The sequence below is a fragment of the Musca vetustissima genome, unplaced genomic scaffold, assembly GCF_032173495.1.
Source record: "Musca vetustissima isolate MV318-11 ecotype Yass unplaced genomic scaffold, APGP_CSIRO_Mvet_v1 utg16480, whole genome shotgun sequence".
NCBI lineage: Eukaryota > Metazoa > Arthropoda > Insecta > Diptera > Muscidae > Musca > Musca vetustissima.
Window position 1 is genome coordinate 74,913 of NW_026889297.1, and position 13,287 is coordinate 88,199.

Consider the following 13,287-nt stretch of genomic DNA (forward strand, 5'->3'; position numbering starts at 1 on the left):
AAAGGCATAACATACACTGTTCTGTGAGTTAAAATGCAAATAAACATAATTATTGTTTTTTATAAAATGGAGTTCAAAACCCGATTATCAATAATTTTAGAAATGCCACTGAAAGAAATTAAAAAATCCAGAATATATATTTTTTTTGCATTTATTAACAAAAATAACTTATACTTCTTTGCATTTTAGCTCACATCCTGTGAGTTTTCAATACTATACTCTCTACACAACAATAAATAACAATTCATAGCATTCATAGACGTCGATAGGGACGGGTATTTTGTTTCTTTTGTTGCACAGAATTCCAGGGTGCATAGTGACCGGCATACATGGGTACCATGTGTTTCTTATCACGTTTCACCATCGACTGGACCAGACTGGCGGAGGCAGCGTTTTGCTCAACTTCAACGTCATCATCATCCTCTTCTTCGCCGATTTCCAGAAGATCCAAGTTTGAGGGAATTTTAGGTTCCAATTTGCGAGGTTTCTTCCCACCTCCGCGTTGGAAATAGGCTGAGTAATCATGTCGTGGTTTGTGATTAAGATATTTGTGGGGCAGGGAGGCGTAGTGCTTAAGGCCAAGAGTAGTCTTTACACCCGTCTTCTTGCTGTTGAATGGTATGGCATTACTTTGAGGATCTGGATATGCTGGAGCGGTTATTTGATAGCGCTGGGGATATTGATGTTGCTGGTGTTGTTGAGGATGTTGTTGTGGATGTTGTTGAGTATGTTGTTGTTGTACAATTTGTTGTTGTTGTGGATAATGCGGTTTTGAAGCAATGAATTCGGTATGTCTTTGTGGTTTATACGAAGGCTTGGCTATTGGCTGTAAGGGCTCATTGTTGTAGTGGTTTGATGACGAGGGCACTGGGTGCAGATAATCTTCGATATTTTGATAACCTTGGCTAAGACCCACTACAGCTTTCCAATCATTATCCTGATGTGAATCATAACTCGGTGAAATGGCGCCCGATGGTTGGAAACTATTTTGTGCCAATTCTTTGTAATAATTATCACGGGCCTCCTGTAAACGTTCTCGCATGCCCGGTTCCAATTCCATGGGCACCTGCCGAATACGGGCATGTGGTTTAAATTCAATCAAACTGGGTATTTTCGGATGTGAGTGTGTTAGATCCTCTATGGGCTTTTTAAGAGGTTTAATATCCGAACTCAACACAATGTGTTCCTGATCTTTGCTATAGTGATTGATTTTCGATTGTGAGGTATCATCACTTTTTGCATCTATGGCATGTGGTGAGTCGGTGACAGGATGTGAATTGGCACCCACTGTCTTAACAATGGCATTGAAACCCGATTTGGCATCTGCTGTGTAGGTGACGGTGCGTATGGAGCCGTCTGGCTCCAGTACACTGTAATGACCCTTGACACCATCGCCCTCACGCGATTCCCACTGAGATTTAACATCGCCGGTATGCAGATCTTTGACGCCATAGCTGAAGGCATATTCTGGGTGTACCTGGGCAATGATAAATGAAACAAACAAAAAATTGAAATTAATGCTCTATCAATATTACGCAATGGTTCTATGGCGGCTTGAGACGCACTTTGCTCCAACAAATGAACAAGCAAACAAACAAAGATAGAAACTTTTAGTGTTGTTGATGTCGCTTGATCGCATAACCCCTGGTGTGGAGTTTTACCACACCTTGTTCTCAGGCAGTTGGAATTGTGAACAGAATCTATGTGAGAGTATGTGTGTGTGTGCGTTTCTATTTTTTTAATCTTGGCAAATTTATGTGGCAACAATTGTGAAACACTTTTTTCTCCATCTCTATCTTTAGCTGAATTGTTCACTCTGTTTTTTTTCTTCTGTGGAACAAAAAAGCTTAATCACAACCAGCAAAAACAACAAAAACGACATATTCTAAAGCTTAACAGAAAAAATTAGGCCAAGGCAATCATCCAAAACGGACATTTTAATTAAACTCAATGGGAAAATTGTTTTGCTCTCTCCCTCTCTCTTGGCGTTTTGGAATTTGCTATGCGGGCATTGGTGTTCCACCAACGCCACCACGCATGCGTGCCGTGTATTTGTCGTATGTATGTTTTGTGAGTTTTTGCGGATTTCTATTCAACAACTTCGCCATGTCATAAAATCATGTCGACATGGATAAATTTCTATTGACGGAAAATTAGGAGAGGTCTCACTTTGTTGTCACATTGACGATATGGTTAATGGTCACTGCATTTTTAAATGGAAGGAAATTGGAAGGTTGTGTCATGCCACACTTGTTGCAAGGCAAGTGTCAATCAGAAAGCTATGTCAAAATGTGTTGTAGTATCAGTACCATATTAGGCTTTTATGATCCGAAAACTGTTTATGGGTGTTCGTTCTAAATGTTCGCTGACTCATTTTAGCTTTAAAATTGAGCTGAAGGATATTGTATTGCCTGGGTTATCTGACATTTAATATTGGAACATTAAAATCGGAATTAATTGGAAAAAGTAAGTAAGAGGTGTCCTACGAAGCTTAGAAGCTTCTAAATCGAATATTAATATTTGTATATTCCTCAAAACGTCTTAGAAGAAAGATAACCTCAATAAAATACTGTTGCGTTCTGAAAATATCAAAAATTGGACTGTAAAAATAAGGTGGATTACAGCAAAAGGTAGATCAATATTTGTTATTTCTGGGAGGAAAATTTACTACATAATGACAACGCTAAACACAAAATTACGACATATTCGGTAGGAAAACATATCGGCATCTTTGAACGACCAAAAATCGGGAATGTTACGGGGAGGCCATACAAATAACTGCAAAAGCTAAATTAAGCCCAACTTGGTTAAAAATGTTGACTAAAAAAATCAAAATATTAAAACCATTAGGGAAGGTTCAAAAGCCGGACGGGCTCACTATATGATACCCTTCGTCATTTTGGGTATATGCGAGAGATGCTCCTATGTATAATATACTCTCGATAGAACAGACATAGCATCTTTGAAGGAGAATTGAAATGGAATGGACGAAATTAAAGTGTGAACTACTCTGAAATCAGAATGTTATGTGAAATCTACACATACCATTCTGAAATCTATTAAAAAATCACATGCCAATCGGGAAGACTTGGATTCTTTGGTGTATCATTTGTATGAAATCGAGCAAAATTATTTATGGAAGCTATAGGTGAATCTGGATCTAACTGAGCAATCGTGGCATACAGCATTTGTGTGCTGCAGCACAATACACTGCCACAATTTCATTTTCAAAATTTTGTTTTAATCGGACAAATATATAGTGTACCATTTAAATAAAATCGGAACAAAATATATATGGGAGGTATATCGGTAGCGATTTTAACAAAAACTTCACGGACATCAAAGTGACCTAATTCAGTACGCTATGCCAAATTTCGTGCAAATCGGAATATATATTGGGACATTGGAGGACCATTTACATTAAATCGGACGAAAATAAATATGAGAGCTATATCTAAACCACAACCGATTAAAACAAAAAAACTTCACAGATATCAAACTAGACCTAATTCAGTACGCTGTGCAAAATTTTGTCTCAATCGGACAAATGTTGGGACTTTGGTGCACTATTTAGATAAAATCGGACAAAAATATGTATATGGGAGCTATAACTAAATCTGAACCGATTTTCTCCAATATCAACATGGGTTCGTCCATGGCCAAATTAGTGACCTGTGCCAAATTTCGTCGAAATCGGATCATAAATGCGATCTGTACTTTGACCACAAAAGTACATGAAGATGGGACTTACTAATAGAGAGGGGACTACGTCTAAATGAGAATCAATGATGACCTAATTTGGATATAATCACGTACAGTGTTTAAAGTGATCATTTCGGTAAAATGGCAAAGTTAATTTTGGAAGCACCGTTATGTAGTGGATACCTTGACGTCCGATGTTACAGGTCGGTATATTTTTTTACCCAAAACATGTAAAAAAGTGTCAGTCAGTGTTGCCGGCCGATTTACACACATTAAAATTCGTTGAAAAACTTGACCCTTTTGGGTACCTGCAGGAATGGACCAATTATTCCCATATTCGGATTTGATTTAGGCTTGGTAAAGAAAATAGGTTGTACATGAAGGAGTGGACCAATGGGCCCCAAATTCCTACTTGATCTAGGCTTTATAAAAATAATACGTTGTACAATGTTTCGTTAAAATCGGATATTCCGTTTGTAATTTATTATAAAATTAATTTTTAGCACAATTTTGCCAATTTGTGGGTGGAGGTACCAGAAGGATTGCACCAATTTACACCAATGGCTCCTATCTTCACACTTGATGTGGGGTTGATAAATATAATAGGTTGTGCAAAATTTGGTTCAAATCGGACATTCCATTCGTTTGATATTGGATTCATAAATATTAAAAACTAGCGGGCCCGGCAAACGTTGTCTTGCCTAGCAATATTGTTTATGTCTAATTTTCGGAATTTTAGGATTGTTTTTATACCCTCCAACATACATTTCTACTACTTATAAGATATTTGATATTGAAAATGTTCAACAGAATTGCTCATAATGTAATATGTATTAGGAATACTTATTGAGCAGAAAATCTCTCTAATTAATAATATCAATATTGACCCAAATATTCGGATAGCTCCCATATAACGGTATCCCTTAATATTCGGTGTTTGGGTGTAATTTTATATTCGCCCAAGCTTCCAAATATCCCCCATCCAATAGTACCCCACATTTTTTGATGCTGTGTAAATCCACCACACGTTTTTAAATCTAATCGGCTGTAATTTGGCATTTGGTTGTTATTTGGTAGAATGAATCGCACTAAAATTATCTACATTTTTTCACCCTTTGGGGTAGCTCCCATATATTCGGCATTTTGGGAAGTTTGCTCCAGTGTGGCTGTAATGTTTATTTGGGATGATCAAAACCTCTTGACCAAAAATTAGCAATATTGGTAAAATTTTCCGTGTAGCCCCATATAATAGTATCGCCCATTGTTTGGTATTTTTTCATGTGGTGTCAAATCTTTCTTCCAAAAATTAATATATATCCATTCTCATTGTAGTAGCTATAATATACCATAACGGCATATTTAGGGGTAACACACATTTATGTGGAAACATTTCTATTTAGGTCCAAGCTCCTACATACAGGTCCCACTCCATTCTGGAATTGTGAAGACTTTGACAGAATTTTCTCATAGAGTATCCCATGCATATTTAGCGTTTAATTTTCGGTACTTCTTCTTTCCCCCTTTTTCCAACCTGAATGTCTATAATTTTGAACATTATTGTGTGTCTATAATTGGAACATTAATAGTGTTGTAACATTGTATCAATATGAATATCCCGACAGATTTAAGGAATATACATATGAGAAGATATAAAAAGTTTGATTTTAACAACATTTTTACATGTTATTAGATATCCTGACATTGAGGTGTTTGTAATTTTATAGTCACAGGTTCAATACGAATAGGTAACATCACTTTTGATATGAACAGAAAATATCATCGTACATATCGCTCATTTGCTGCGAGACAGGCATAATTAAAACAGCGATTTTGCAGAAAATGTATTATAAGTTTTCAATTTACTCACACTTTATATGGGACAGAGGAACTTCTACAGATTCTCAATTAGAGTGTGCAAGAAAGATTCATATGATTTTTTTACACAACATGAGGTCTATTATAGCGAACAATCGTCATTAATTCGAAAAACACGTTTTTTGAGTTATGCCTGTCTTGCAGCAAATGAGTGGTATATTAGTTTTCTCTGTGATAAGTTCAAGATACTAACCAACGATTAGGCAAATAAACATCATTTAATGGTGCCACTTGATTTCCCGTGGCATAGCAACATTTTAGGTACTTTAAGAAATAAAATGTCCCTATGGAACTATTATTATTATTTTAAGAAAATAATCTTGGGCATGGATCTTAGAATCAGAAATCTATTCCGCATGTCGTCTGATTTTCACCCTTGCATTTGTCCCAAATGCACGGGCATTCTATGGAAAACGTGTAATTTCAATGATACTTCTCAATTATTTTTAAAATTCTTACAATAAAAATTTCAATACAATGTCAATCCAATTGAAAAAAAAAATAATATTTTCTAAATGTCAATTATAATTGACAAATAAAGGCTTAAAGGAATAGACCAGTTTTCGCCCAAAATATCTCAAAATAATAACTACAACGTGGTGTAATAAAAATAGCTCAATAATAAATTCGTGGAAATGCAAATATGCTGCAAAATATTTTTTTGCAAATTTTTCGCGATTTTCAAAATTTTTTCACCTTTTAAACCTTCCCTGAAGCTCCATGAACATTTCAAGACTATGATAAGAAAAATCCGTTCAGCCGTTTTCGAGTTTTAGCGAGACTAACGAACAGCAATTCATTTTTATATATACATACATATGTATATAGATTTTAAACCTTTGTGGGGGAGGTACAAGAGCAGTCGATCAATGGGTCCCATCATTAATGGATCCCATCTTCTAGGCTTGGTAAAGATAATAGGTTGTGCAATGTTTGGTTCAAATTGGACATTCCCTTCGCCTGATTTTGGCATTTTGGGTCAACTTTGTGGGGGAGGTACCAGAAGGAGTGGACCAACTTAAACTAAGTTTGGAAGAAATATTAAGATGTTCAAGGTTTGGATAAAATCGATTATTCCCTTCGAGAGTTATCGTGCGCACCATTCGGCCAGACAAACAGACGGACTCCAGATTTTTCTGAAACGGATTTGGTCCAAAAAACACATGGGGTTTCACCGTATCAAAGTGTATATACCCTCATTAGCCCTCTTCCACCATATTTAGCATTCCGTTTGTAACTTATTCCAACTCTAAAAAATATATATTATCAAGATAAAATTCGAAGTCGATTTTGTCATATCTGTCGTCTGTTATCATCATGCTAACATCCCCATTAAAATGACATCCTAAAATTTCGTTATTCAAAATACGGATTTCAATCAAATTGGATGTACTTAATCTCCGTACTACAATTTTCAGTGATTTGAGGATTTTGAGCACGAATTTCTGCAATTTTGCATTTTGGTTCTCATTGGGTACTAAAACTTCTTCCAAAAGCAATAAATATTGGCCCAATTTTTTTTGTAGCTTCCATAAAAAATAAACACAAAATATTCCGTTCTCGAAATAGCCAAGCAAACTTGACACATTTCATTCTAGACTCAAGTTAGAACGTTATGCAAAACATAAGGCCTGTAATGCATCATTTAGTGAAATTAGTTCAAAATAGCTATATCAGTATCAATATCAACATCTGAAGCGATTTAATAAAAACAAAACTTAATTTATGTCAATCCAACCTTAATCGGAAAATCCTTCATATAAAAAAGCGAACTATACAAACTATATTATGCTGTAATAAAACCTTTGATTTAACAAATAATAAAATGTCTATCCTTTAACTACATTATAAAATATATTTTTATTAAAAAAAACTAAACATAACGGTAACTTTTTTTAAATAATTTCCCAGTCCATTTATCTACTGAATCTATTAATACAAATCCTGTGTGGGTTAAAAGTCAAATCATTGGTTAACTAATTTGTTGCTTCGCACCCAATTCACTAAATGTAAAAATGTTGTCTTTCTCACGCCAATGCCACTGCTGGCTGACACCAGCACCAGTTACGTGACACCTGTGGCATGCGATTAGTTACAAAAGCCTAATTTCTGTTCCATCATCAATCATTTCACCCAGTGGATGTCAGAAATTTGCAAATTTAACATTTATTAGAATTATTTCATTTTAATGAACTGTCAGCCCCCACATATTTCAAGACAAACTGGAAAAAGGCCTGCAACCAAAACAGAGAAACAAATAATAACGAACAGAACCGGGCCCCTCTATAAAGTGTCATATTAAACTGCGAAAAATTATTTCACATTGAATGCAACTCGAGTAGCAAAGTGTAATAGATATGAAATAATGTCAGTTGGAGACAAATGATAAAAAACTAATGGATTTAAATAAATTCAATTGTGGCGACTCTATGATACCCTATATAAAAATTATTATCAACATTTCAAATGAATTGGCTTATAATGGGATATTCAATAGATGTATATTTTTTAGTTTTGTAAAGGGATTTCTTCGGATGCTAAAGTGATTACAACAAACCGAAAATAAACTATTAAATGCTGGTATTATATGATGAATACCCTGAAATGTATCCAAACATTGATAATTTTTATATCCACCGCACAATGGTATGCGGTATTATGTCTTTGTGCATATTTTTGTAACATGCAATGAAATGAAATTTGACACAACTCATACATTTGGCTCAAGGACGAACCCTATTGAAATTCGAGGAAATGATTTAGATATATTTCCCATATATATTTTCATCCGATGTTAGCTTTAGATATAGCTCCCATATATATTTTCGTCCGATATTAATTAAATGGTGAAATGAAGACCTAAAGTTACATTTTGCAAAACGTTTGACCCATTACACACAAACGGCGATAAATCGGCTCGAATAACATAAAAGTTACCATAGGTTGCAGAATAGCATGTGCATAGATTATTATGAGTCAAATATTACATATTTAAGTTTGTTCAATATACCAAATGTGGCTAAAGGTATCATATGGTCAGTCTGCCCGGCTTTACTACTTTTCTTACTGGTTGGTAGTGAGATTTAGAACCCAATGAGAATGTCAAAGATCCTCAAAATACCAAAAAATCGGTGAGTACCGTTAAACCAATATCGGTAATATTTCGTGAGAAGTTTTTTGACTAATAAGAGACCAAAATATTAAACTCTATCACATCACTTTCAAAATAAACGACTCAGATAATAGCCTTTTCAATGGGAAAATTTCGAAAATGATGGGGTTATGAACCCCCTCCATAACGATATGATACCAAGAAATATGTCACGTTTTTAAAACCAAGCACATAAACCTTTCTTTATCTCTATTGTAATAATGTTAATACAACATAATATTAGAATATCCAGACCATCTTACAAATTTCACAATATCTCCCATTTCGGACCTCTGACATCAAAATAATTGGTATCAGATTAAAGGTTAACACTTCCTCTTTGAGATAATGACATGTCTTCCCGGTTAACATTTCCCCTTTGAGAGAATGACACGCCTTCCCGGAATGAACTTGTACACTAGAATGCAAATTTCGTCAATTTTGTCTTTTTAGTCCTCTATATATTGACCGATTATACGTCTTTTGAGCTGGAGCATACTCAATTATTCGTACAATATGGCCTAGCCATCGTGGTCTTTTCTCTAAATTGCTTTCTTAGACCATAGTAGCATCATTTGACCAACACCATCCTTATCCGAATGTTTGGTATTAAAAATGGGATATATCGGTCCATTCTTATACCCTACACAACTATGTTGTCAGGGTATTATAGCTTTGTGTAGCACCAAGAGTTTGTAACGCCGCTAAATATTGATCCAAGACCATCCAACGATGTGTGTCCGTCCGAACGTCTGTACATTATAATTTGACCAATGAACGATCATGGCTCTTTTCATAAGAATCGTTCAATACTTAGCGGGTCAAATGGACCCAAACTTTTGTGTCAAAAATGAAAAAAAAATTGCATTGTATGGCATGTATATTTCTTAAGAACGTAGCCCGTAGAAGATAACGGAATATCCAAGAGGAGTGGTCGACCTTTAAATTGATACCAATAATATGGCTGTATGTACTGTACTGTATGTACTGTATGTATGTAAATTTTGCACGAAGTTCCGGTTATTGCCAACGATGACGTTTATATTTTTCGGTGATGATTAGATGCGAATTAGGAGATGAAATCGACCAAAAATAATATTTTTGGTTTTTTAGTCGCTCTAGAGGTCACAATTATAAACCGAATACAATAAGCTTAATACGGGGAAGGGGAACTGGCCATTTAATTAGAATGGCTGTTCTGATAATGATCGATCTATATTCACTCCGAGCAAAATAAATTCGTAAATATAATTCGGAAAAGATGCCAGGGTAAGACAGAGGATCTGTTGACCTCTAAGCAGTTAATTGGTTGCAAAAATATGACAAAATATTGCCCAGGCTAGGAATATAAATCCGAAGAAAGTTTAGTTGGGAAGGGTCAGCGCGGCCCTCCTTTAAGGGGACCCGCCCCACACTGTGGTACAGGGTATTATGTCTTTGTGCATATGTTTGTAACAGGCAAAAGGAAACGAGATAGACACATGGTTCCTTTTGAGAATATGCATAGAATCACTTTCTAAGTCGATTTATGTTAAATTGTAAACAATGTACAGGTCGCATTTATGATCCGAATTGGATGAAATTTGGCATATGTCACATATTCGGTCCCTATTGAAATTGGGAAAAATCGGTTCAGATTTAGATATAGCTCCCATATATATATTTAACCGATTTCATGTAAACGGTCCCTATATATCTTTCGATTTGCACGAAGTTTGGTACAGCTTAATCATTTAGATCTAAAATAATGTCTGCAAAGTTTCGTGAAAATCGGTCCAGATTTAGATATAGCTCCCATATATAGTTTCGTCCGATTTCATGTAAATGGTGCCCCAAAATCCCTATATATCTTTCGATTTGCACGAAATTTTGCATATCGTACTGAATTGAGACTAGAATGATGTCTGCCAAGTTTCGAGAAAATCGGTCCAGATTTAGATATAGCTCCCATATATAGTTTCATTCGATTTCATGTAAATGGTGCTCCAAAGTCCCTATATATCTTTCGATTTGCACGAAATTTGGCACACTGCACTGAATTAAGCCTAGAGTGATGTCCGCCAAGTTTCGAGAAAATCGGTCCAGATTTAGATATAGCTTCCATATATAGTTTCGTTAGATTTCATGTAAATGGTGCCCCAAAGTCCCTATATATCATTCGATGTGCACGAAATTTGGCATAACGTACTGAATTGAGCCTAGAATGATGTCTGCCAAGTTTCAGGAAAATCGGTCCTGATTTACATATAGCTCCTATATATAGTTTCGTCCGATTTCATATAAATGGGGCACCAAAGTCCCTATATATCCTTCGATTTGCACGAAATTTGTCATAACGTACTGAATTGAGCCTAGAGTGATATCTGCCAAGTTTCGAGAAAATCGGTCCGGATTTCTATATAGCTCCCATATATAGTTTCGTCCGATTTCATGTAAATGGTGCCGCAAACTCTCTATATATCTTTCGATTTGCACGAAATTTGGCATATCGTACTGAATTAAGCCTAGAGTGATGTCTGCCAAGTTTCGAGAAAATCGGTCCAGATTTAGATATAGGTTCCATATATAGTTTCGTCCGATTTCATGTAAATGGTACTCCAAAGTCCCTATATATCTTTCGATTTGCACGAAATTTGGCATAACGTACTGAATTGAGCCTAGAATGATGTCTGCCATGTTTCGGGAAAATCGGTCCTGATTTACATATAGCTCCCATATATAGTTTCGTCCGATTTAAGGTAAATGGTGCACCAAAGTCCCTATATATCCTTCGATTTGCACGAAATTTGGCATAACGTACTGAATTGAGCCTAGAGTGATGTCTGTCAAGTTTCGAGAAAATCAGTCCGGATTTCGATATAGCTCCCTTTTAATCATTTAGATCTAAAATAATGTCTGCAAAGTTTCGTGAAAATCGGTCCAGATTTAGATATAGCTCCCATATATAGTTTCGTCCGATTTCATGTAAATGGTGCCCCAAAATCCCTATATATCTTTCGATTTGCACGAAATTTGGCATATCGTACTGAATTGAGACTAGAATGATGTCTGCCAAGTTTCGAGAAAATCGGTCCAGATTTAGATATAGCTCCCATATATAGTTTCATTCGATTTCATGTAAATGGTGCTCCAAAGTCCCTATATATCTTTCGATTTGCACGAAATTTGGCACACTGCACTGAATTAAGCCTAGAGTGATGTCCGCCAAGTTTCGAGAAAATCGGTCCAGATTTAGATATAGCTTCCATATATAGTTTCGTTAGATTTCATGTAAATGGTGCCCCAAAGTCCCTATATATCATTCGATTTGCACGAAATTTGGCATAACGTACTGAATTGAGCCTAGAATGATGTCTGCCAAGTTTCAGGAAAATCGGTCCTGATTTACATATAGCTCCTATATATAGTTTCGTCCGATTTCATATAAATGGGGCACCAAAGTCCCTATATATCCTTCGATTTGCACGAAATTTGTCATAACGTACTGAATTGAGCCTAGAGTGATATCTGCCAAGTTTCGAGAAAATCGGTCCGGATTTCTATATAGCTCCCATATATAGTTTCGTCCGATTTCATGTAAATGGTGCCGCAAACTCTCTATATATCTTTCGATTTGCACGAAATTTGGCATATCGTACTGAATTAAGCCTAGAGTGATGTCTGCCAAGTTTCGAGAAAATCGGTCCAGATTTAGATATAGGTTCCATATATAGTTTCGTCCGATTTCATGTAAATGGTACTCCAAAGTTCCTATATATCTTTCGATTTGCACGAAATTTGGCATAACGTACTGAATTGAGCCTAGAATGATGTCTGCCATGTTTCGGGAAAATCGGTCCTGATTTACATATAGCTCCCATATATAGTTTCGTCCGATTTAAGGTAAATGGTGCACCAAAGTCCCTATATATCCTTCGATTTGCACGAAATTTGGCATAACGTACTGAATTGAGCCTAGAGTGATGTCTGTCAAGTTTCGAGAAAATCGGTCCGGATTTCGATATAGCTCCCTTTTATTATAGATTGATTTTAAGTAATTGACGCACCAAGAAACCAATAGGCTGATAGGAACAAAACGTTTTGAAATTAGTATATCCTAACCTGTGACAAGTTTGTTTGAAATCGCTTAATATTTGGATAGAGCTTCCATATATATTTTCGCCCGATTTCAAGTAAATTGGGCATCAAACTCCTCAGTTAGTCAGATTGACATCAAATTTTGCACAACTTACAAAATTGAGCATAGAATTACGTAGTTGCGTTTTGTAGAAGTACAGACATAGCCCAACGGATGACCTATTTATATTTGTTTGAAGTCGATTTACATACTTTATGGATAGATCTAGGTAGATTCACATTTAGATAAATACCACATATTTTATTTCATCCAATTTCATGCTAATAGTCCTGTTTAATATACCCATAGTGGTGAAGGGTATCATATAGTCGGCCCCGTCCGACTTTACTACTTTCCTTACTGGTTTTATTTGAAATTGATATGTGAATTCCATATTAAGAAGGGTTGAGACAACCTTGTATAGTTATGCCATGTGTAGAGT

At 35.7% G+C, this 13,287-nt stretch overlaps 1 protein-coding gene across 1 annotated transcript in view; it reads right to left on the reverse strand.

The window, feature by feature from the left end:
- Positions 1-253: 253 nt before the first annotated feature.
- The window catches only part of LOC133336987 (uncharacterized), a gene marked incomplete at its 5' end in the record, with an annotated part of 34,840 nt that continues 21,806 nt past the window's right edge, over positions 254-13,287 (reverse strand). The window contains one exon of the mRNA XM_061545251.1: positions 254-1,477. Coding sequence (XP_061401235.1) covers positions 254-1,477 — 1,224 coding nt within the window. The remainder of the gene's footprint in view (positions 1,478-13,287) is intronic.